This window comes from Schistocerca cancellata, chromosome 4 (genome assembly GCF_023864275.1).
Source record: "Schistocerca cancellata isolate TAMUIC-IGC-003103 chromosome 4, iqSchCanc2.1, whole genome shotgun sequence".
In the NCBI taxonomy this organism is placed as follows: domain Eukaryota; kingdom Metazoa; phylum Arthropoda; class Insecta; order Orthoptera; family Acrididae; genus Schistocerca; species Schistocerca cancellata.
In genome coordinates, this window is record NC_064629.1 from 533,189,251 (window position 1) to 533,216,915 (window position 27,665).

Genomic DNA, 27,665 nt, shown 5'->3' on the forward strand with positions numbered 1-27,665 from the left:
TCAATGCTTTTTTCCACAGTACCAGCATTTTTAGGTATCAGTGCTTCTTGAGTACAACTGCTTTTTTTTGGTACCAGTGTTTACAGTTCACAGGCCCGCTTACAGAGGCCACCTGGATTGGTGCCCTGGTGAGCTGTGATGGAAACAGTATTATTTAAGTGGTCACAAATAAGTTCTTGGCCTACTCTGTACTGTGTATTACTGCTGTCCAGTCAGAGTGTTCAGTTAGCCACAACCGTATCTTACGTGTTGCTGTATAGAGTAATATGTTCTATAAATCATTTTTGTTCTTGCTATAGCAACACTAATCCTCCACGAGAAACAAAATGTAGCTTTATAAAAAAAAATGAATATTTACACTTTCCCCTGAAATGTTGTTTTAGTTTCAAAACTGACAGGTGTTTCTGTTGCACCCTGTACTATTAGGAGCACATCCACTTATATCTTACACTGTTTTGATATTGGTTTCCAGTGCACAACTTTTTAGTCCAATGTCTTGTTAGATTTCATCTTTATGTCATCCTTGCAAACTATGCCTCCTAATGGAAAAGCATCGACTACAAACTGACTGACTCTTCAGAAAAAAACGATATGGATGCACTAAATGGGATTCTGTTTCCAGGAACAAAGGAAAATTTATTCTTCCAATCAAAATTGCTGATCAAACTAAACAGTTGAGAACCATTTTAAAAGGGCCTAAAATATGCTTACCTATAAATGGAAGACCAAATCATGGTAATAACAGATTCCAGATCAACACTTGCTCTCCTGAAGCATATACACAGTGGATGGAACAATCATCCCATTCATGAATAATTGGGGTGAAAGTAATGGAAATGAAATGAGATGGGAAAGTGATAGGATGAAAATAATAATGACTTAAAGCCATACTGGGCATTGAGGCAACACAACGGTAGGAGTTGAAAATGTATGCCTGACTGGGACTCGAACCCAAATGCTCTGCATGTCTAGAATGGTTGTGTTAACTGCCTTGGCCATCTAGACACACTTTCCATCAGCCCCAAATTCCAAACTTCCTGCTCACTGCACCATAACAACCCCCGCCCATTAACCTTCCACTCGCAGATTTCTGATTCACCTCAATTATTCATGTATATGTCCCAGTTGCTTCATCACAAGTGTCATAAATATCCTCTTTAGTCAAAACATCCACCATTCTGTTTACTAGAATGTTGCAGTTCACCTTTACCAAGCAGATGTTGCTGTTATGGTGATAATTGTGGAACAATGTAAAAAGATCCTGAGTATCATAAGCAATGGGGTAATTTGTAGACGTGGGTGGTGTCTGCTCTGTCAGACATGTCCAGCAGAACAGATGCCACTCATATCTATAATTCTATGGATGTAATGGCTGTTTAACGAAAAAGTTTCTGTGCAGATGCACAACCAATGTCTGAATTCTTACAGGGATCAGAAATCTGTGAGTGGTGGGTTTAAGGGGAGGGGTCATTGCAGTGTAATGAATGGGAAGTTGGGAATTTGGGGCTCATGGGAAATGTATCTGGGTGACCACGCAGCAATAATACTGTTCCAGGGAAGTGAAGCATCAGGTTACTGCCACAAATTTTACAATCTTGCCATTGCATTGCCACAATACTCTGTGTGGCTTTCCTATCCCATTTATTTTCCATTCCTTTCACAACAATTATTCATGTATATGACACTGCATGCCTGACAGAACAGACAACACTCATTTGTATAAATTATCCCACAATTATCAACATACAGCAACATCTGCTTGGCAAAGGTGAACTGAAGCATTCTAGTAAACAGAATGGTGGATATTTCAACAAAAGAGGTCATTTATGACAAGAAAAAGCCACAGTGAAAAGCAGGCTACAGATATTTATGAAGATTTAGAAGGAAGATTAGGAAAGATGTATAGAGCAATAAGAGACAGGAGTCCTCCAAAAGTTGGGGAGGAGTGTATGCTCAGATGCATTCTTTCCTGGCACTGTGTCGCTGCTATCACAACGGCCAATGTTTAAGGAGCTTCAGGACTCCTGTTTAATGTCTGAGCTTCAGTCACAGCTGCTAAACAAACATCTGAACCCTATCACCTTCCACCTTTCCTGCAGTGTGCATGCGGTGAACTTGGAAGACAAAAATCATATCTTCTCTGAGTGTGTAAATTATTGTGATTAAACATGTAATTTTGTGTGAGTCTACAAGTGCACTGATTTGCCTTACTTCAAAGCTATATTTATTATAAGATCAAAATAAAATGATTATACAATAACATATACATGTTTAAGCCAACTTGGACTTATGCCTTCAATCTGTTTTTACAAGTGAAGTGAGCATTTCATCTAAGTGGATTAGGTATTAAAATTGTGCTATATAACGTTGTTAATATTTGATACTTAAAAAAGGGTCACAACTAGCCTATGGTATGAAATGTAGGATTGATATGTGTGTGTGTGTGTGTGTGTGTGTGTGTGTGTGTGTGTGTGTGTGTGTGTGTGTGTTGGGAGCGGGGTGTTGCAGAGAGGAAGAGAGAGCGAGCGAGCGAGCGAGCGAGAGAGAGAGAGAGAGAGAGAGAGAGAGAGAGAGAGGGGGGGGGGGGGGGGAGGTAGGGTGCAAAGTGAAGGGGAGGAGGGCAGGTACCTGTGAAGTGTATCATGGCTATTCATGTAACATGTTTATATAACTACAATTTATTATGAGATATGAATTCAATAGCAGTTAACTCTTAAAGAGGCATTTCCCAAATGCCAGTAGAAAAATATAATGGCAAAGTAAATAAATCCGCATGAAATTATTGAAATAAATGGATACACCAAGAAAGGTTTCAAGTGGATATCTGTGCAAACACTGCTGAGATCTTAGTAATATAATTTTGTCTTGTTCCAGTAATATGGTGGACTTAATAGCACCCAAGTTCCTGTGTGGGAACTGTGACAATCTATGATTCAATAGCCCTCATTAGTCATAAAAATTGCTATGGTCAATAATATTACAGATGCAATAAAACAATATTTTATATGACTTTTTCTTGCTCATTCACTGCATTATGGATAAACTTTGTGTGGCACTAGTCCAGTATCAAATGAATATTTAATTTGACTTCTAATAGGAATATGTGATTGACACCAAAACTTGCATTTTCCTATGGTTTTTACATACCGGCATAATCACTGAGATAGAAAACAGTGTGCACCATGATGATCCAACCCATACCCATGAATCGCAGGCCATGTATTGCTGGGACAGAGTCACTACCAAGTTGGGTGTCGAGTATTATGGGTACATTGGAATATATGGAGAAACATACTAAGATGCTATTCAGCGGTCCTGAAACATTATGCAACAGAAAGAACATATAAATTGATAATTTTATAATATGTACATTAGAGACATGCTTACTAGATTTATATTCTGTACACTAGAGACATGCTTACAAATAAATGAACCATATTCTCATTTCACCTAGTAAATTACTATATTAAGCAGTAGGATTAAAAGTTATGGTAAAAAAGAGAATTATCTTTTAATTAATATAAAAATGTGAGTCACATTAAAGAAGATCAAATGTAAATACAATTCAGAAAATTATGGCAGTTGGGAGTGATGAAAGTTGGAGTGGTGAAAAGTGCAAAATGTGTACAGAAGCTAGGGAAGAGTGTGACAGAATGTGTACCTAATATTTTGTTGTAATGATATAGAAGTAGCAAAAGAAACTAGTACATAAATGGCAATACACAGTCAACACATCAAGAAGTGTTACAAATTAAATGCAGAGTGGTACACTACTAAAGGTATGCTGAAACTTGTTAAAACTAGAATATTTAAATAGGTAAAATATGGTATAAATGATTTTATCTCTCATTTATCAGATGATAATCAAATATTAAAATATAAGTATGATATGATGATAGAGTACAACAAATGTTTAAATGGAGAAAGTCATCACATAAAAGAAAGTAGGTCGAGGAAACAAATGGAAATTTTGAATTCTCGTGAATTAATGTTATGACAACCAAAATAATAAAGCACTGTTGCATAAAATTGGACAATATTTTGATTCTAGGGGACCGACCAAGAAAAAGCAAAAAGTAGGGTGCTGTAAATAGTATTCCCTTGACAAACACAAAAAAGTACTTTCAAATGTTTGGCTTCAACTAAAATTCTGTATCTGCAGAAGACTGCAAAGTGTTTAGAAGGAGAAACAATCCTCTCGCTCAAGTGACTGGATGTGAAAATTCTCAAAATGGAAATAACAAAGTGCAACCCTTTCTGAATTGTATTTAAATTCAGTTATTTGGAAAGAGAGAGAGAGAGAGAGAGAGAGAGAGAGAGAGAGAGAGAGAGAGAGAGAGAGAGTAGAAGAAGCACCGGCTTTATGCTGAATGAAACATTTTACTTGTCACACCTATGAATGAGGTGAGTAAAAAAACTGTCAGCAGCTCTCAGTTTTACTGAGAAGAGACTATGTAATAAACTGTGTGGGATCAAATGATGTTGCAAAAAGTGAATTAGCAGGCACTAGACAAGTCCTAAAGGAAACTTTAGTGTCTGTGATACATACAAATGTTTTAGTGTCTGCTGTACCTCACAGATGCTATTTAACAGCCTGATCATGTGTTAACAAAGAAATAGAGAAAGCTATCAGGAAAATCTTATAAACCATTTCCTAAAGGCAACTTTTGGAAAGTTCTTGTAAACCAAGGATGGTATACAGTACAGGGAATACATGTTAATGCCAAAGGCAAGTAAATTATTGCAGGAAACATCCCAAACAAAATCAGAAGCAATAGCAAACATACCAAGGTAATTAAACTTCATTGCTGATGTTGCAATGGATGTATTGTTGCGTGTGATGTATAACATTTATTGAAACAATGCAAAATCCACGATGGAATAATGACGATATTATGAAAAGGGTAGAGTGGAGGTGTTGCATCACAGAGAGGCACAACAAAAAGACTGCTAAATAAGTAAACTTTTGGCCAAAAAGCCTTCTTCTGAATTAGAAAATGCACACACATACATATTCACACAAATGTAACTCTCACACACACGACCACTATCTCTGGCTGCCATTGTAATGTTAATCTAGTATGTCAGTAAGAAAGCTGTAGTTTGAAAAATGTTGCTGGTTCATTAGTTTTATTATACAGCTTTTCTTTATCTGCCATTAGTAGCTTAATATTTACTTGATCACAATTGCATTTTTCAAAGAAAATATTTTTACTCCTACGAATATGGAGTCCTATTTAAAGTATACTTGTTATACAACTTAATAACAAACACTACTACTTGCCATGTAGCTAACAAAAATTTTAAATCCCTGAAACTAGAGAATCAGATTAGATTCAAATTTTCCACGCATGGTGTACTTCAACCACAGCAGCATATGAACGGTTTACAAACTTATCTATTTCAGAAATACTTCCACCCTTGGCCTGAAAGTCAATGATCATACCCATTTGGATGTCAGATAAATTGCTATAGCCACATTACAACAATGACTGCACTGCTTTCCTAGTCTCCCTGACACGCTTTATATACCCTCCACCAGTAATGTTGCCACCTACCATCTTTGAGTGGTTATTGCATGTTGATGTCGAACATAGGCAGTGGTCACATTAATGTGACTGAACTGTGCATTACCTGCGAAGCACTTGTAGACCTGTTCAGCTCTCAACTGAGTTGTGTCTGGCAGGGATGAGTTAGGACTCTTGATTAGTACACTTGCACCATCAGCAAACATTACAGTCTTTGAACTGCCATTTAAAGCCATTAGAAGAACATTTATGTAGGTTAGAAACAAGAGCCGGCCCAGTACCTATCCCTGAGGCACTTCACATTCTGAAACTATTTTCACGCCTAAGATCGAGCCTCTTTTGTGACCCTCTGCATTCCATTACAACACTAAGATTCCATCCATACAAGGGAGATGTCATAACACTTTAGTCTCTTAAGTAGAATTTTGTGATCCTCACTATCAAAGGCTTGGGGCAAGGTCACAGAATATACCAACAAGGTAAGTTTTCTTTTTTAGCTCAGTCGGTATCACTTGTGAGGTCTTGTATTACTTTCAGTGTGGAGAATCTTTTACAAAAGCCAAAATGAGAGATGGTCAAAAAGTTTTGATCAGTTAAATGAGTCAGTAACATAGGTCACTTTCTCAAGCACTTTTGGAAAGGCTTGGAAGAGTGACATACATCTGTAATCAGAGATGGTTTGCTTATCTCCAGTTTTGTACATGGATGTTACTGCAGCATATTTATATCCGTCAGAATTTTAAAGCCTCCTTCGGTGTGAATTCATGTAGGGTTTCATTCATCCATTTGTCCCATTCCTCTCTCATATGCAGTTTAAATTGTTTATTTATTGAGACATAAAGAGGTTGAAATTGTGAAATAAGTCCTCCTGGAAAAACAGCAAGCTCTATCTTTCCTGGTCTCAATTTCTTTTCCACAGAATTTTCCAAATTACTCATGTTTGTCACATCAGTGCACTGCTGCTGCCAGTTGAATCCAATGTTGCCATATAGAGAGAGACACTGCAGGTGACATCATGAAGTTAGCAAAGGCTCCAAAGAATATCTGAAACTACCCTTTACAAATAGCTTCAGGTACATGAATATGTCACTCACTTCACCAAAAGAAATAACTTCCATAATAAAATCTTTAAAAACAAAGCATTCTAGTGGTTACGATGAAATATCAACAAAGTTTATTAAGGCATGTTCTTGTGAGTTTAGTACAATTCTAAGTTACTTGTGTAACCAGTCAATTATAACTGGGACATTTCCTAACTGGCTACAATATGCAGATGTTAAGCCTCTATTCAAGAAAGGGGATAAAGAGATACCATCAAACTACAGACCGATTTCACTTTTGCCAGCATTCTCAAAAATTTTAGAAAAAGTAATGTACAGGCAGCTTCTCAACCATCTGACCACAAATAACATATTATATAGAACACAGTTTGGATTTCTGAAGAGTTCTGATATCGAGAAGGCTATTTACACCTACAGTGAAAATGTACTTAATTAATTAAATAACAAGTTACAAGCAGCAGGTATTTTCTGTGATTTGTCAAAGGCATTCGATTGTGTGAACCACAACATCCTTTTAAATAAATTAGAATTCTATGGTGTCACGGGCAGTGCTGCAAAATGGTTCAAGTCATACCTCGCTAACAGGAAACAAAGGGTGTCAATGCAAGGGACTAGTGAATTAAGTCATCAGTCATCATCAGAATGGGAAGAAATTACATGTGGTGTCCCACAAGGATCCATCTTAGGGCCATTGCTTGATCTCTCATCAGTTACACGGCCAGAAGCAGAGTTTGTTTTGTTTGCAGATGACACAAGTATTGCAATAAATAGTATGTTGAGTGTAGTTCTAGAAAGCTCTGCTAATGATATTTTCATGGATATTAATAAATGGTTTAAAGCCAACTCACTGACATTAAACTTCGAAAAGACTCACTATATGCAATTCAGAACCTGTAAGAGGTTTCCACCCAGCATATGCATAAAGTATGAAGAAGAACAGATAGAAGAGGTTGACAGTCTTAAATTCCTGGGATTACAACTTGATAATAAATTCAGTTGGGAGGAGCACATCACAGAACTGCAGAAACATCTTAACAAATCTGTATTTGCAATTCGAGTGTTAGCAGACATAGGCGACATAAAAATGAAAAAGCTTGCATACTTTGCCTACTTTCATTCCATAATGTCATATGGTATAATATTTTGGGATAACTCTTCAAGTCAAACAAAAGTTTTCAGAGTCCAAAAGTGTGTAAAATGTATTATTTGTGGAGTAAATTCACGAACGTCCTGTAGAAACCTCTTCAAAGAACTGGGTATACTAACTACTGCCTCTCAGTGTATTTACTCCTTAATGAAATTTGTCCAAAATAATTTATCTCTTTTTCCAACAAACAGCTCAGTTCATACATACAATACCAGGAACAAAAATGATCTGCACAAGGACTTAAAAGCACTTACTTTAGTTCAAAAAGGGGTCCACTACTCAGGAACACTCATCTTCAATAATTTGCCAGCAATCATAAAAAATTTAGTTACAAATAAAGATCAGTTTAAAAGGAGCCTGAAAGACTTACTAGTGGCCAACTCCTTCTACTCCATTGACGAATTTTTTAATAGAAACAAATGATGTATTGTATATATTCATACTATTAGTATTGTTCAGCTTAAAAAAAAAATTGACAAGTTCCACATCCATGAGGAACTCCTCAGCACGGATCTATGGAACGAAAAACTAATCTAATCTCCAGATGACTCTTTTTTGTTTCTTCGAATCAAGGCAGCACTGAATGGAAGCAACTTTGGAACTGTGCCTGAATGTACCACTCATTCCTGCGTTTCCAGTTAGCAGAGAAGGTGGCAGTGGCTGGAGTGTGAAGCATGGGATAGAGAGAGAGATCACACTGGGAATATCGCAAAGTACCATATTTTATGGAACATAAGATGCACTTTTTTTCTTCAAAAAATTGCCTCCAAAATTCAGGTGCATCTTATACGCCACATTAATAGAAAAATGTCCAGTGTTTGATTTAAAATTTCCACCAGTCTTAAAAATGACCATATACTCAGTGCCCTGGGAAACATACATCTCTATATGGCATCATTGGATTCAACTGGCAGCAGCAGTGCACCAATGTGAGAAACATGAGTAATATGAAAAATTCAGTGGAAAAGAAATTGAGACCGGAAAAGATAGTGTTTGCTGCTTTTCCAGGAGGACTTACTTCACAATTTCAACCTCTTGATGTCTCAATAAATAAACAATTTAAACTGTATATGAGAGAGAAATGGCACAAATGTATGGATGAAACCATACCTGAATTCACACTGAAGGAGGCTTTAAAATGACCTATGATCAGACAAGTGGGTCAGTGGATAAAACAGTCATGGTTCAGAGTGAGAGAAGACATTACTGATAAATCTTTTAAAAAGTGTAGCATAAGTAACGCTCTCAATGGCAGTGAAGATCATCTTACACTTATGTTCAGAAAAACAGAACATGCCGAACAACTAGAGATAGGACATTCATATTCACAGGACATGTACATTAGAATGTTCTGCAGAAATTATTGGCATTTCAACCACCTCAGTTCAGCAGGTGTCCTGTTGCCTAGTAGGGACAGGGTCTGCCATGGGCCCTGATAACTTGTTCCACGCATGATCGCATCGATGCATATAAGGTGCAAATAGTGTCCTGCTGCATAACCATCCATGCTGCACTCACCTGGTACCAAAGTTCATCTGTGGAGGTTGGCATTGTGTCGCAGTGCTACACCCGTCGTTTTTCCATATCCCACACACTTTCAGTTGGTGACAAGTCTGGTGATCTGATGGGCCAGGGTAAAAGGCTGACATCCAGTGACACCAAGAAGGCTTGGGTTCGTGTGGCAGCATGTGGTCATGCACTGTCTTGCTGAAAAATTGGGTCTGGTGCGTCGTGCAGAAAGGGTATGGCTATGGGTCGCAGGATGTCATTCACGTAGGTCATACAGGTCACAGTGTCTGGACACACACCAGTTGTAATTTGTGCCTGTACCCAATAGCACACCACACCATAAGGCCTTCAGTTGGTGCTGCATGCCTTGTGTGAATGCAGTCCTGTGATGCCCATCCCTGTTGGCGGCAAACCAAAATACAGCTATCTTTTTCAACAAAACAGAACCTGAATTTGTCTGAAAACACTAGCTGATGCCATTCCTGACTCCAGTGACACTGTTCCATACACTACTGCCATCCACCACGTTTCTCCACATTCGTGAAAAGTAGGCAGAGTAGTGGGTGATGTGCACTTAATCCATGCTGTGAAGAACTGTCACCCCAGACAATGTACGATGTCTTACCCTGTTCTGCCAGAGCCAAGGAGGATGCAGATCTGTCCTGCAATGCCATTTGGATGAGGTGTCTATCTTCTCGAGCGGGGGCCAGGGGTCTGGGTGGTGCGACCTGGCCCATCTCATTGAATTCTATGGCCTTCCATGAACCATTCTGCACACACCTGTTCCACTGCCAAAACACTTTGTCCCATGTGAACAGCAGTTTCCAGATGGATGCACCACATTCTCTTATGCCAATAACATGCCATCTTTCAAACTCATTGATCTGACGGTACGGTCTGCGCATATGTCTGTGAGGCATCGTGCATGCCTGCACAAGTCACACTGTTCTGTTACCTTTGGTTTATAGTGACAGCAAGAGCCGCAGGCACATTTTACTAGTACTTGGTGTTCTGCCGTGATATTGATGTTGACTTTGAACCTGCAGGCTGACATAGTTCAAATGCAAATCATTTTTGCAGAACATAATCCAGTATATGTCCTGTGAATATGAACGTCCTATTGCTAGTCGTTCAAGTTGTTCCATTTTTTCTGAATATGAGTGTAAATGTGAAGAGGACAATGATGATGAAAAGGAAGAAGAAGATGAAAGTTCAGATAGTGATTTTCAGGGATTTTAAAGATCAGTTTGGTTTTATAAAGTAAGAATTTTTTTTGTCTGGCTTTGCAATCTAATAATAAAAATGTTATTTTTTTAAAAAACTGCTTAAGAATTAAGGTGCATTTTTTGGTCTGTAGCATTTTGTAGTCGGTAAAATATGGTATTCTCTGTGTGCAAAATGCATCACACTGCTGCCTTCTTACATGTACCTATTTTTTAAAACTGACTGCCACAGCTGAAGTTCAATAAAACACAGTTTGAAAGTTACATGTTTTGGTTATGGGTAAAGGGTAACCCAGGGCCAATACTAAGCTAGATAAATCAATGCTAAATCTGCTGTTGAGTAGAATTGTAGACAATCACTTCTAGAAATGCATAAATAGTCTGTACCCTAAATTCAAGAAGGGGGCATGTGCCACCTCTTGTGGACATCTGTATCTATGACACACATCCACACTGATGTCTGTTATCGTTTTATCTCAACTGGATATTACCAAGTGAGATAACTCAGTGGTAAGTTGCCACACTTGTATTTGGGATGACCACATTTCAAATCCCCAATCAGATCTAGATTTTCTCGAATTTCCCTAAGTCACTTAAGGCAAATGTTGAGATGGTTGCTCTGAAATGGCACAGCCAATTTCCTTCCCCAAAATGAGCTCATGCTCTGTCACTAATGATCTCACTGTTGATGGGACATTAAACCCTAATCTTACTTCCTCCCTTTGTCTGGATGTTGGAGGAATGGTAACTTTGGCTTGTGCAATCACCTCCAGCAACTTGAGGAGGAAAGATGAAGTGCTTGGCTCACCCTTTTATCTCCTAGCTTAGTATAAGGTTTTTATGCCAATAATGTTGTGCTAATGAGCTTACTACCTCAATTTCTGTCAGCCAGTGTGTCATTATCTACTGCCATACAATCCACAGATAAGAATCATAAAAATACTTCACAAATATTTTAACTGAAATAAAAATATAACAGAAATAAAAATAAACATACTTCATAAATATTTAAACTGAAAGCTATTGGAAACATTACTGTTGTAAACATTATGGTACATGTTTCTTGTAAGCTGTAAGTCAGCACAGTAAATTTACTAATAATTACTTACAATTAGAATCACAAGTTTCACATGGTGCTTTGAGATTCAGGCAACAAGATGTGAATGCATTTTATCATGTATAGAGTTTTACTGCCCATATGTTTTCGTCACCCACACTCAGCTCATCGTACACTACTAATATCTCTGAAGAAGAAACATTTAAATCAGCTGCCATGAGCTGCTGCTAGGTGCAGCCAAATGCCAGAGGACACTGAATTCACATGAGATCACCGCCTGAAATTGTGACTGGTTCACCTGTTTTTTAAGCTATTGCAATCACAGCTCTGCCTCAGATTATCATCATACTACCCTCCAATCTTACCGAGTGAACAGACAACAGTGCAGTGATATCTTACAAAAGTAGAATGATGCCACTGAGGCTTTACTAACCTGAGACTTTGTGAACCTAGTTTGACACCATTGCTATTCTGTCTGCTAAAATATTCACATCTCTCATGCCAGAACATGTGTCCTTCATAGTGAAACAATAAGAATATCAAGTTGGTAAAGAAAGAAAGACTATTAAAAAAAGAGAAGTTATTTCTAATGGACCACAAATTTTCCTCTAAAACTGAATTATTTGCCAAATGATATGGAATTTTGTAATGCAAAATTATTAGTTGTATTACCTGGCTGCGTATTTTTCATAAGAAGTTATGATATTCAATTTTATATTCTAAGTACTCTGTCTTAAATATCTGCTATATGAGAAGTACATGCAGCTAATTAAATTTTGTGAAACACCTATAACAGCAAATGTATATGGTAATTTGCATTATTGCTATCATACATACGTAATGTCTAACTCTGTATTTTCTATAGCAATCATAAGCGTGATAAATTGTATTACCATAGCCGCATGTACTTATGGTCAAACTGTGTATTGTTAACAACAATCACTTTGATGTATTTAATATCATTATACATATGTAATGTATAATGTAACAGACCAAGATTTGCCTACTGAACTACTCAATCTGGTGATATCAGAACAACATGATACACGATAAATCCGTATGTATGGTCATGTCTTAGTTTTCAACTAACACTAACCATTGTATAACAGCACAAGTAGTAATAATCAATCTACAAATGTAAATAACTTAAATGAATTCTATATAATGATGAAACTCATTGTTCATAATGTAAACAATTTTTAATTTACTTATCTTTACCATGTTTTGCAACAGTGTTCCTTACACAAAATGATAAAGTTTTAGCATTAGATTTACAATGATTTTTGGAAACTAAAATATCCATTTCTTTTCAGCTAAATTTACATATTTCAACACTAATTGTTAAAAAATTTCATTTTACAAAATTTGGCATGGGAAAATCTTGGTATTTCACAGAACAGTTACTCTCAGATATATTTGTTTAATATGCTGCTGACCATGCTGCTATGTTTAAACTTATTTGTACAAAATCTTCTCCACAATAAATTACCAGAAATCATAATTAAAACAATACTACAGAAAGCCTGCCTTAACAAGAATCTATATATAGGCCACTGTTAGGCCAAATTGGATGCTGTTATGGAAGCAATTGTTAAAGTTGTGGTTAGTTGCAGTTCTAAATTTTAATGAAAAGTTATGTAATGGAGGAACGAGAAGTGAAGAAACCATAAGTGAACAATAATACTGAAAAAGAATTTTGGTTATGAGAAAGTTATTTGTTATGTTGTAAGAATGCAACATATTCGAAGAGAATCACCCCAGTATGCTCTGCAAGGAATGTAAATGATTTACTAGCTCGATAAACAATCATGAGTAAGGTATTAATACAATTATTATATCATTTACTGCTCAAAAACGATTTTCCCATCACTTTCAGTAAATTAATGAAAATTTTAAGAGTAAAATGTAATGTCGGAACTGAAATTTTAATTTATATATTGTATGCAAGCAGTCCACCCATGCACCATGGACCTTGCTGTTGGTGGGGAGGCCTGCGTGCCTCAGTGATACAGATGGCCGTACCATAGGTGCAACCACAACGGAGGGGTATCTGTTGAGAGGCCAGGCAAACGTGTAGTTCCTGAAGAGGGGCAGCAGCCTTTTCAGTAGTTTCAGGGGTAACAGTCTGGATGATTGACTGATCTGGCCTTGTAACACTAACCAAAACAGCCTTGCTGTGCTGGTACTGCAAACGGCTGAAAGCAAGGGGAAACTACAGCCGTAGTTTTTCCCGAGGGCATGCAGCTTTACTGTATGGTTAAATGATGATGGCGTCCTCTTGGGTAAAATATTCCAGAGGTAAAATAGTCCCCCATTCAGATCTCTGGGCGGGGACTACTCAAGAGGACGTCGTTATCAGGAGAAAGAAAACGCATTCTACGGATCGGAGCATGGAATGTCAGATCCCTTAATCGGGCAGGTAGGTTAGAAAATTTAAAAAGGGAAATCGATAGGTTAAAGTTAGATATAGTGGGTATTAGTGAAGTTCGGTGGCAGGAGGAACAAGACTTTTGGTCAGGTGAATACAGGGTTAAAAATACAAAATCAAATAGGGGTAATGCAGGAGTAGGTTTAATAATGAATAAAAAAATAGGAGTGTGGGTAAGCTACTACAAATAGCATAGTGAACACATTATTGTGGCCAAGATACACACGAAGCCCACACCTACTACAGTAGTACAAGTTTATATGCCAACTAGCTCTGCAGATGATGAAGAAATTGATTAAATGTATGATGAGATAAAAGATATTATTCAGGTAGTGAAGGGAGACGAAAATTTAATAGACATGGGTGACTGGAATTCGAGAGTAGGAAAAGGGAGAGAAGGAAACATAGTAGGTGAATATGGATTGGAGAAAAGAAATGAAAGAGGAAGCCGTCTGGTACAATTTTGCACAGAGCATAACTCAATCATAGCTAACACTTGGTTCAAGAATCATAAAAGAAGGTTGTACACATGGAACAATCCTGGAAATACTAGAAGGTATCAGATAGATTATATAATGGTAAGACAGAGATTTAGGAACCAAGTATTAAATTGTAAGACATTTCCAGGGGCAGATGTGGACTCTGACCACAATCTATTGGTTATGAACTGTAGATTAAAACTGAAGAAACTGCAGAAAGGTGGGAATTTAAGGAGATGGGACCTGGACAAACTGATTAAACCAGAAGTTGTACAGAGTTTCAGGGAGAGCATAAGGGAACAATTGACAGGAATGGGGGAAAGAAATACAGCAGAAGAAGAATGGGTAGCTTTGAGGGATGAAATAGTGAAGGCAGCAGAGGATCAAATAGGTAAAAAGACGAGGACTAGTAGAAACCTTTGGGTAACAGAAGAAATATTGAAATTAATAGATGAAAGGAGAAAATATAAAAATGCAGTAAATGAAGCAGGCAAAAAGAATTACAAACGTCTCAAAAATGAGATCGACAGGAATTGCAAAATGGCTAAGCAGGGATGGCTAGAGGACAAATGTAAGGATGTAGAGGCTTATCTCACTAGGGGTAAGATAGATACTGCCTACAGGAAAATTAAAGAGACCTTTGGAGAAAAGAGAACCACTTGTATGAATATCAAGAGCTCAGACGGAAACCCAGTTCTAAACAAAGAAGGGAAAGCAGAAAGGTGGAAGGAGTATATAGAGGATCTATACAAGGGGTGTATATAGAAGGGTCTATACAAGGGCGACGTCCTTGAGGACATTATTCTGGAAATGGAAGAGAATGAGATGAAGACGAAATGGGAGATACAACACTGTGTGAAGAGTTTGACAGAGCATTGAAAGACCTGAGTCGAAACACGGCCCCAGGAGTAGACAACATTCCATTAGAACTACTGATGGTCTTGGGAGAGCCAGTCCTGACAAAACTCTACCATCTGGTGAGCAAGATGTATGAGACAGGCGAAATACCCTCAGACTTCAAGAAGAATATAATAATACCAACCCCAAAGAAAGCAGGTGTTGACAGATGTGAAAATTACCGAACAATCAGTTTAATAAGCCACAGCTGCAAAATACTAATGCGAATTCTTTACAGACGAATGGAAAAACTAGTAGAAGCTGACCTTGGGGAAGATCAGTTTGGATTCTGTAGAAATATTAGAACACGTGAGGCAATACTGACCTTACGACTTATCTTAGAAGAAAGATTAAGGAAAGGCAAACCTACGTTTCTAGCATTTGTAGACTTAGAGAAATCTTTTGACAATGTTGACTGGAATACTCTCTTTTAAATTCTGAAGGTGGCAGGGGTAAAATACAGGGAGCGAAAGGCTATTTACAATTTGTACAGAAACCAGATGGCAGTTATAAGAGTTGAGGGGTATGAAAGGGAAGCAGTGGTTGGAAGGGAGTGAGACAGGGTTGTAGCCTCTCCCCGATGTTATTCAATCTGTATATTGAGCAACTAGTAAAGGAAACAAAAGAAAAATTCGAGTTGCTATTAAAATCCATGGAGAAGAAATAAAAACTTTGAGGTTCGCCGATGACATTTTAATTCTGTCAGAGACAGCAAAGGACTTGGAAGAACAGTGGAACGGAATGGACAGTGTCTTGAAAGGAGGATATAAGATGAACATCAACAAAGGCAAAACGAGGATAATGGAATGTAGTCGAATTAAGTCGGGTGATGCTGAGGGAATTAGATTAGGAAATGAGACACTTAAAGTAGTAAAGGAGTTCTGCTATTTGGGGAGCAAAATATCTGATGATGGTCAAAGTAGAGAGGATATAAAATGTAGACTGGCAATGGCAAGGAAAGTGTTTCTGAAGAAGAGAAATTTGTTAACATCGAGTATAGATTTAAGTGTTAGGAAGTTGTTTCTGAATGTATTTGTATGGAGTGTAGCCTTGTATGGAAGTGAAACATGGACGATAAATAGTTTTGACGAGAAGAGAATAGAAGCTTTTGAAATGTGGTGCTACAGAAGAATGCTGAAGATTAGAAGGGTAGATCACATAACTAATGAGGAGGTATTGAATAGAATTGGGGAGAAGAGGAGTTTATGGCACAACTTGACAAGAAGAAGGGACCGGTTGGTAGGGCATGTTCTGAGGCATCAAGGGATCACAAATTTAGCATTGGAGGGCAGTGTGGAGGGTAAAAATTGTAGAAGGAGACCAAGAGATGAATACACTAAGCAGATTCACAAGGATGTAGGTTGCAGTAAGTACTGGGAGATGAAGAAACTTGCACAGGATAGAGTAGCATGGAGAGCTGCATCAAACCAGTCTCAGGACTGGAGACCACAACAACAACAATGTGCAAGCAGTAACATTACAAATATGTAACTCTGTATTTTATACTGATTTGTCCTATATCAGCATGAGATGTCACAGGACCAAAACAAAAATAAATAGATGGATAATTCTCAGTTCAAAGTCAAATTCATTAAGCTGAACCTTGTAATTAGTTAGGTACATGATATAAAATGCATCATACTGTATGTACTGAAGATTAGATCACAACTTCAACACCCAGGACTTCATTTTAAAGAAATGATGTATGACACATCAAAGTAGTGAGAATGAAGCTATTTCGGAAACACATTATTGTCTTCTAGTATTTTTCTGCTGTATGAGTGGAAACTTGATGACTAAGTGCCAACATGCACAATCAATTCTTATACTGTAAAAAAATAGTCCTATTGGCTGTTTCTTTGTCAGTATGAATAAGGTCTCCAAATGACAGAAGGAAATCTGAACAAGAAAAAAATCCGAGAACCAAAATCAACTAACTCACTGATGGAATAATCATTCCCGAAAGAAAACTTACGCAAGGTAACCTGTGTGAGACCTGTAGTCTGTTAGTTCTTATTACATAAGGCAGCATCAGTGATAGCACTTATGAGCCACTCTACATCCTTCAGTGACTCCAATGACAACTGGAAGACACATTCCTCACAGCAGGAGTAAAAATAGTCTCTGTTCTGTAACCAGAAGCCTACCCCTAACAATAAAATGATTGCATATTATGAAAAGTTAGAGACTTCTTGGGTTTTTTCAGCATTATTGAGATTGTCACCTTCTGACACTGTTTGGATGTTTACACAAAACAAAAAAGGAGAAGGTGGAATAATATTTTGTTCTATAAAAGTACTGTCAGTATGGGAACATTAGAAACTATCTCTGGCTTCACATGAGAACTATCCAACTATCACTCTCAAGATATGAGGGTTTCTCAGTATGCTTAGGCCTATTCTACACTGTTTTTGATAAACAAAATGATGAATCACGAAAATACTATAGCAATAATAACACAGAGCTATGATAATGTTGAGAAGAAGATAAATATGTGGCATGTTGAGCACAAATTGTCTTGCTCCCTATTTATCGACTAAATTAAATCACAATATATTGCTCTCTTCATTCAGTCACAAGGTAATGTCATAAAATTTTTGAAGTATCAGTAAACAAAAAAATGGGTACCCCTTAACACCAGATATTATTGATATAGTAATTAACAATGCTATGAGATACAGATGCATGCTCATGTCTCAGTCATATGCTCCAGTTTCTCATTACAAGACTGAAAAGTCAGAGTTTAGCTTCCTCCGATTGTTAAGTCTAGTTATTAATTTAAAGTTGATGCATTCTTTGAAGTAATTGAATGTATACTCACTTTCTTATCTCATTTCATTTTGATGAACAGCTCTTCAAAAACTCATCATCATTCTCCAATAATACATTTATTTCTTTTACTTTAAGAAATGCTGCAACCAGCCACTTTTTCTTGCATCATATCATTATTTAGACTAATAAGTATTTTTGGCTTTCAGCTATCTTCATTTTTGTAATACATATATGTAAGAACATCACTAACTCATCAACAGCAATTTGGGTGCTGCAGCTGGCCTGAACAAAATTAACAATTTTATTTAGGTAATACACTTCGCAAGTTGTGTATTTATGATATCATAACTATACAACTTGCGAAGTGTAGTAGCTAAACAAAATAATTAATTTTTCTCAGGCCAGATGCGGCATCCAAATTGCTGCTGATGTTTTAATGACGTACTTACTGAAGCGTTATACATGTATTACACCAAGTGAAGATGAGTGACAGCCCAAAACATGTATTGGCATAAATAAAAATACATAAAAAAGCAGCTGCCAGCTGTATTTCTTAAAACAATATAAACCACAGCCTTAGAGCTCCACAACCAATAAAACTGATAAATTATAGTTATTTCTGATGTAATCATTAAATTTATTCCCCAGATAATTTCCCTAACCCAACCATAAATCACCAAATAGCTTATCCTGAGTTTACACTGAACTTATTCATTGTTCTGTGCTGGTAAAAAGTGGTTCCTGTACCGTTCAGAAAATAAATGTTAACTGTCAGTTATTCAAAGCTTTTACAACTGGTCCCAAGTCAGATAAAAATAAGAAACAATAAAATTTAGTTAGCAGGTACTCATAAAGTCCTCTATTCCATAGAAGCAATATTTGTGAAACTGCATTTGTTAATTTTGATCACAATCTTTTTTGCACAGATTTTATAATTTTAGGTACCCCACATAGAAGTAGAGCTGTGTATCTTAACCCTTTGTTTGACTGTAAAATACATCACTGAAATGAAATAAGGTATCAAGTTGTGATATTTAGCATCACTTACCAAGCCCCTGCACAATTTTCTCTCTTGTGGAAGATGTTGATTTGCTTGTGTAAAAATCAGTTTCTGTAACAGTTAAAGGATACTATTATGATAAACATTATTTGCTTAACCATCCATCTGGAAGTATGGCATAAAAAGAAAACTTCTTACTCTCACTGTAGTTGTTGCTGTAACTATCATCATTATTGTTTTCATGTATTTTAGGGTTGGTGATGGCTACCTCCATGTTCTCTTTAACACTGTGGACTTTTGTTTTCTGGGACGTGCCATGTGCTGTTATTTCTCTCAGATGAGGCTGCCAAATAATAACATCATATGCTGTACCCAGAATCACGACTACCGCTACAAATGTCAACAGTGCCCTGTAAACAATGCATTGAAAATTTTGACTTTGATTGAAAATTACAAGTAAAGTACGAACTATTGTGTAAAAGATGCTTTTGTAACCCTTCATTTCAGTACAGTAATGCATGTTGTTTTGTGGTAATTATGCTGGACAGTCAGTTTATGAGATTTTGATTGATAGAAAAGAATGAAATACTACATGAAATGTAAAACTGTAATTTATTTAGTACAATAAATTATTACAATAAAATGTTCATGAATTTCATAATGATCCACTTTTATTTGAATAATATGAAACAGTTAGCTGATTCTACTGTTGCTTCTTGGTAGAATACCATAAAAATGAAAAGCACAATATTGTGTATGTTCTACAGGATAAATTTATTTAGTTAACTGGTTTTTGTCTTACAAGGCTAACCTCAGTTCATGTCTGATGATGACCTAGTACACCAAAAGCCAGTTAACTAAATAAATTAATCCCGTACAGTGTGAAATAACATATCGAGGGCAAATTGAAGTCACCACCAACTATAATTGTATGAGTAGGGTGTGAGACTCAAGTTTTCTTTTGAGACTTACAGCAGTTGTATCATCTGCATCAGGGAGTCATTAAAATGAACCAATAAATAATTTTTTATTTTTATGCTTGTCAATTATAAACTGTACCCAACCTCTTACCCACTAGAGTACTGATACAGATATGGAGTCAGAGATCTTCAGGCTGTGTAGCAACAGAGTTCACACTAGGTGCTGAGGAGGACACAACAAGCACATGAAGTAGGTGCAGTCACTATGAAAACTACTGTGGCCAGCCACTTTTCAGGCATGCTCATTTACTCAATGATGCCTCTGTCTGTACATCATATGATTATCTGAATTCCAATGTTCCTTGCTTGATTTGGATTTCTCTCCAAATGGATTTATCACTCTTTATTACAGCCTCTGCTGTATTCTGGACTTCCCTTCTGATCAGCTGTTCACTGCATGAGATCTTTCATTACTGACCACATAGAATTGGCACTTTGTTCTACTGATCTCCATGCATCTGTGCGAGTGATCGAGAACTTTGTTTCTACCTAATTCCAAGTAGAACAGAAAAAGTATGGATGTGGCAAATATAGTTGGGAAAAGCTCTAAGAAATCACTAATCATGGCCTCAAGAGATACATACCAAATGGCAAATCTCACATTGCATTAATGTTACCACTTGGGTAATGTTACATAAACAGAGATTTTGCACGAGAGAAAAGAAAAGAACTAAGTGACAAAAAGTAAAGTGACAAACTGTGCATAGCTATGCATGAAAGTGACAACAACTTCTAGTAAGACCTTTCAGGAAATCTTATTACCTTCTGTTCCTACGGGAAGTTTATGAACAGTCCAAAACTTTCCAGTCAGTCTTTTGTGGAACAGTCTGGTTTCAAAATAGAAGACAACAATTAAGAAGCAAAAATACTAAATTTTAGCATTAAAATGACATTTATGCACAAGGGTCCAACTATGGCTTCTTCATGTAGCCACTGCACAAAGCTGATCATGGGTGATATTGAAATAAAAATCACTAAAAGTGAGAAAAAAAATATTGATGCTATGCAAATCAAACAAGGCTCCAGTCTCTGACACAGTTCCTTTAACATTCTACATTGAATACACTCCAGCAATAGCAACTTTTATTTGTCACATTTTTCAAGACTGTGTTGTACAGAGAAAAGTCCCACACAGATGAAGTGAGTGCAGGTCACTCTCAATTACAAGAAGAATAAAATGATGGATTTGTTTACATAGAAACATCCATTGTGCCTGAATGAATTTTTCATTCTGCAGCAGAGCGTATGCTGGCATGAAACTTTCTGTAAGATTAAAACTGTGTGCAAGACTGGGACTCCAACTCGAGACTGCCTCTCACGAGCAAGTGCTCTGACAAATGAGCTACTTATGCATGACTCACAGCCCATTCTCACAGTTTTACTTCTGCTAGTACCTCATCGCCTACCATCTAAACTCCACAGAAGGAAACTTGTACGACTAGCACTCTGCTGTAGAGTGAAAGATTCATTCTGGAAATGGCTGCGGCTGTGCCAAGTCTCCACAGTAGCCCTTTCTCCAGCAGTGCTAGTCCTGCAAGTTTCACAGACGAATTTCTGTGAAGTTTGGAAGGTAGGATATGAGGTACTAGCAGAAGGAAAGCTGTGAGGACAGGCTGTCAGTTGTATTTGGGTAGCTCAGTTGGTGAAGCACTTGCTCGCGAAAGGCCAAGAACGAGTCTCGGCCCGACACACAATTTTATTCTGCTAGAAAGTTTCATCCATTATCGTGTTTGTTAAAAGAGCCTGTGACATATTTTAAGCTTGAGCATGATAATTTTCCTTGAGAAAAACAAAAGTTAGCACAGAGACAGGAAATCCTGTTCATGTGAAAAACAGCTGGAGTGCTTCACACACAATATATTACATATAATAGACGTGGGCAAGCACGTAGATTTCTGAATGGGGTCTGACATCCACTATGCTGTCAGCTGCTATTGGAGATATCATTATATGAACAATCATGCCGTATACACTCCTGGAAATGGAAAAAAGAACACATTGACACCGGTGTGTCAGACCCACCATACTTGCTCCGGACACTGCGAGAGGGCTGTACAAGCAATGATCACACGCACGGCACAGCGGACACACCAGGAACCGCGGTGTTGGCCGTCGAATGGCGCTAGCTGCGCAGCATTTGTGCACCGCCGCCGTCAGTGTCAGCCAGTTTGCCGTGGCATACGGAGCTCCATCGCAGTCTTTAACACTGGTAGCATGCCGCGACAGCGTGGGCGTAAACCGTATGTGCAGTTGACGGACTTTGAGCGAGGGCGTATAGTGGGCATGCGGGAGGCCGGGTGGACGTACCGCCGAATTGCTCAACACGTGGGGCGTGAGGTCTCCACAGTACATCGATGTTGTCGCCAGTGGTCGGCGGAAGGTGCACGTGCCCGTCGACCTGGGACCGGACCGCAGCGACGCACGGATGCACGCCAAGACCGTAGGACCCTACGCAGTACCGTAGGGGACCGCACCGCCACTTCCCAGCAAATTAGGGACACTGTTGCTCCTGGGGTATCGGCGAGGACCATTCGCAACCGTCTCCATGAAGCTGGGCTACGGTCCCGCACACCGTTAGGCCGTCTTCCGCTCACGCCCCAACATCGTGCAGCCCGCCTCCAGTGGTGTCGCGACAGGCGTGAATGGAGGGACGAATGGAGACGTGTCGTCTTCAGCGATGAGAGTCGCTTCTGCCTTGGTGCCAATGATGATCGTATGCGTGTTTGGCGCCGTGCAGGTGAGCGCCACAATCAGGACTGCATACGACTGAGGCACACAGGGCCAACACCCGGCATCATGGTGTGGGGAGCGATCTCCTACACTGGCCGTACACCACTGGTGATCGTCGAGGGGACACTGAATAGTGCACGGTACATCCAAACCGTCATCGAACCCATCGTTCTACCATTCCTAGACCGGCAAGGGAACTTGCTGTTCCAACAGGACAATGCACGTCCGCATGTATCCCGTGCCACCCAACGTGCTCTAGAAGGTGTAAGTCAACTACCCTGGCCAGCAAGATCTCCGGATCTGTCCCCCATTGAGCATGTTTGGGACTGGATGAAGCGTCGTCTTACGCGGTCTGCACGTCCAGCACGAACGCTGGTCCAACTGAGGTGCCAGGTGGAAATGGCATGGCAAGCCGTTCCACAGGACTACATCCAGCATCTCTACGATCGTCTCCATGGGAGAATAGCAGCCTGCATTGCTGCGAAAGGTGGATATACACTGTACTAGTGCCGACATTGTGCATGCTCTGTTGCCTGTGTCTATGTGCCTGTGGTTCTGTCAGTGTGATCATGTGATGTATCTGACCCCAGGAATGTGTCCTGGGACAATGAATTCACGGTGTTCTTATTTCAATTTCCAGGAGTGTATGTGATTGGTTTCAAGAATTTTTGTCTGATAGAGCCCAGTGTGATATATTGGATGGTAAATCTTCAGCAAAAACAGATGTAATATTAGCTGTGTCCCTCGGATGTAGAATAGGGTTGCCAATGTTTTCAATAAAACAAAGTACTGTTATTTCTAAATTTGCCTTAAAACTATGTTATCATGATGTGTACAAGTTATAGCAACAAGCACGTAAAACGGCATGCTCCATTCTCTTGTGCATGCTAAATTACATGCTCATAGTAACTTACTCCATCTCTGTTGATATCTAAAACTGTAACAAACTAAATAATACAATGTAGCTGTAGTGGGCTACCAGGTAGAGCACTAGACTCTGCCCCTGGAGGTCCTGGGTTAAATAGTCGCCTTTTGGTATGCTAGCAGGGCAGACATCTTTACGTCATCACTGCACAGTTCACTCTCGGAGTTGTTTATGTGATTCTGACATCTTAGTGTGCTGTATTTCCTTTGAAAGAGAATGGCTTATGCCCACAGAAAATCAACACTGAATATTAGTTTTTCACCTGACTATGTCCGACCATAAGCACTTGAAATCAAACAATTTATCAGAGACGAAGTCAAGATTGATTGCAACGATCTTGTTGTTGCCCACCTGTCAATAGTGAGCAGTGTGGTATACGTGAAGTTGGTTAACAAAGACATATGTGACAAAATTCTAATTGCAACTCGAAGTGGTCTTAAGTTCCGTCACTGATGGACACATCAGTAACTAACTGTGGAACATGCGAGACTTAGACGGCGGACGATCAGGATATTTGAACTCCCTTTTGAGGTGACCTCAGAGGTAGTGGTATCTGCATTCCACCCATGAGGAAAGGTGATTAGTCATACAGCTGAAAAATGATGATGATGATATTTGGTTTGTGGGGCACTCAGCTGTGCAGTTATTAGTGCCCGTACAAAGTTCCAATCTTTACACAGTCCACACTTGCCACTTTCATGAATGATGATGAAATGATGTGGACAACACAAACACCCAGTCCCCAGGCACAGAAAATCCCCGAGCCGGCCGCGAATTGAACGCGGGATCCTGTGATCCAGAGGCAGCAACAATAGTCACTAGACCACAAGCAGCGGACAGCTGAAAAGTGGGTTCAATTCACTACATACCCAGTTCTCAATGGAGTCCAACAGATCTGCATACAGCTAACCAAACATGTGCCATACTACTTATATACTGGTGGCTGCTGTGCAATTATAATTTATGATGGCCACCTGATGACATGCTCGGGATGTGGCAGAGACAAACAGCTCCGTTCCACCTGTCTGCAACGCAGAATCACACAGTTACTGCCTGGGGACTTGCAGGCCATGACTGCTCCGACGACGCTCCTGCTGATGATTGTCGAAGTTCTCCATAATGACCCCTGACCGCGATCACCACTGGTTCCTACTACTGACACATCGTTGTCTCCTGTAATGCCTCAGGCTGTTACAGACGGACTGACACTCTTGCCTCCTCCTCCCATCATGTGTAGTGGTGAACAATCTCTAGTACAGGGGATGGCCCTTGACTCCATGGTTGTGCCTACCAATGCTTTTGTGGCTGACCATCTGTACACCCAGGCATCTTCGGACACTGAAGATCACATGCACAAGCAACAGTCGCCGAAGAGACATCATAAATGGTGGATCGTCCCATTTTATACCTGCAGGATGCAGTCTCAAGATGATGAGGAACACAACTCTCAAGATGTTCCCACAATCGACAATTCCATGGCGGAAGCACTAGCCTGCCTCCCATCGGAGGTACAACCATGTTCATATGCACCAGGCGCTGTACCTATGGATGTTGAACAGCAGTGGGGCCAGCACCACTCTTCCACCGCCAACATGATGCCGCCTTTGGACTCCACAGGTACTCCAGTGGACGGATGCCATCCACACACCTTTGCATGGTCTGACAATGTAGACGACAAAACACCCACCATTGTGACAGCAGCAAATGCTGCTGCTCCAAGTCACAACTTCTAATCAACAGGGTTACTGGATGGGGATGTGCAGCTTTCTGGGACAACATTCCTGTTCACTACTGCTCTTCGTACCTCCATGAGCATCCCAGTAGTCCCAATTCCGCAACAAGCTTATGGGACTGGCTCCATCAATGTCAAAACTATTGGCACCCTTGTCAAATTACAATTGCTCCATAAAATGTTGCGGGCGTCAGACCTTGATTTTGCCCTTCTGCAGGAAGTTCGACTAGCGACATTTCCAATTATCTATGGCTATGTTTCTTACCTCACGCCATGTGCTGACGGTGGCAGTGGGATGGCTATTCTTTTAAAGGAAGGCATTGAGGTAGATGACGTAATTTACCTACAATCGGCTAGGGATCTTTACCCAGTTTATATTTATGCTTCCTAGAAAACGTACTCCAAAGGATGGCCTTCCCCCACAGATTACACACATCGTTTTGCAACTCCTTCGAGGTGCCCGGCCGGTGTGGCCGTGCAGTTCTAGGCACTTCAGTCTGGAACCGTGTGACCACTATGGTCGCAGGTTCGAATCTTGCCTCGGGCATGGATGTGTGTGATGTCCTTAGGTTAGTTAGGTTTAAGTAGTTCTAAGTTCTAGGGGACTGATGACCACACATGTTAAGTCCCATAGTGCTCAGAGCCATTTGAACCATTTTCCTTCGAGGTGCCACGTCGCAAGTGCTGGTCAATGGTCTTGTGGCGGGCGCTATTAATATCATGCGGTTGGGCCGTCAATGCCCCTTTTCGCCATCAGCCTTGAGCCATTGTTAAATGGTTTGAGGAGTCGGTTGACAGGGATACCAATGAGGGGGCATGCTTTCATCTGTCGGACCTATGCTGGGGATCACCTTCATGCATGATATACAGTGCACGACCTCATTTAATTACAAACATCTGCTTCTAGCAATCTGCCCGAACATTCGCGGCAACCTCCTGAGAGCATTGGACATGTTACAACAGTTGGTAACACTCATCTAGTCTCGTGACTACCCCATTCAGCACAGATTTTACTGATGCCAAAATCAATGGCACACAGACTGCAGGCGGTGTTCGGCTACTTTTGACGCGCGGGTCTTATCTGCAAAGTTTCCTCCAGATGGTGGCCTTGGCCCAGTCAATGTCCAAGCGAGAGCAGCTGCCCTTTATGTAATTATGATGATTAGATCGTGGATCTGCCCCACCGGACCGGATTATCGGGAAGCCTGATTGATGAACTGCCCCCCCCCCCCCCCACACCCTCCCCTGTCCTCTCGAGAGGCACCCGTTGCAGTAACCCATATTTCTTCCTCTCTCTCACGTCAGGATCTTTTTCATTAAATACAGTTGTGTCCATGCCGACTTGCCTAGTACCAGGAACCCTACAGCACATTATGTTTACCACCTAATGATCAGAACTCATACTTGGAATGTTGTGGAAAGCCGATATCCTACGATCGCATGGCCCATGGTTTCGCATTCTGTGCACCATGTCCCCCTCGACATGAGCGCTCATGCAATCTGGTATCTGTTCATTCATGGAAAATACATGGCACAACTTCATCTACATGCCATAAAAATGATAGATTCGCCACGTGCCCTCATTGTCACATGCTTGATACAACGAACATAGACTGATATGTGGATCTTCTGCAGAGGTGTGGCACCTGATGCAGAAGATGCTTGCCTTTCTTCTATGTACAGCTCCTCATGCCATCACACTGCAATCATTTCTGTTCTCAGATGAGACTTATTTCCCACGTACGAAGACCACTGCTGTGATCTAGATATAGGGCCTCTCGATCTCTTATTTGTTCCCTCAAGGTGATAGGAGTGTTCTTGATTTTTGGACATTCCTGCAAGATCGCTTTACTTTTCTCATGCACTATCCGTGATACCGTCAGTACTGTGCCAACTTTTTGGGTAGTGCCTTCTTCGATTCTCCCTGCAGCTGGGATGTCCCAGGTATGAGAAGGTGATTTCAGTGTGATTGTGTTATACCAGAACTCAGTCCAATGTACTGGCAAAATGGAATATTCTTCGTGAAGACGTGCCCAGAACATGCCTGACTGCCTTGGGAGTCAGAGTGCATCTACCCACAAGATGATGGGACGTGGATGCCATTTTGTTTGTTGTGCCAGGAGGGTGTTTTCTTTAATTCCCTTTATGTTTTGTTTGTTATTGATGCTAATTATAAATAATTATTTTTCACCTGGAG

The 27,665-nt window shown here is 39.6% G+C and overlaps 1 protein-coding gene across 1 annotated transcript in view; it reads right to left on the reverse strand.

Annotated features, from left to right (window-relative positions):
• Positions 1–27,665, reverse strand: part of LOC126184313 (nose resistant to fluoxetine protein 6-like) — a 331,804-nt gene that overhangs the window by 149,264 nt on the left and 154,875 nt on the right. The window contains exons 4-6 of the mRNA XM_049926689.1: positions 19,300–19,511; positions 19,150–19,212; positions 3,148–3,315 (exon numbers count right to left, since the gene is read on the reverse strand). Coding sequence (XP_049782646.1) covers positions 3,148–3,315; positions 19,150–19,212; positions 19,300–19,511 — 443 coding nt within the window. The remainder of the gene's footprint in view (positions 1–3,147; positions 3,316–19,149; positions 19,213–19,299; positions 19,512–27,665) is intronic.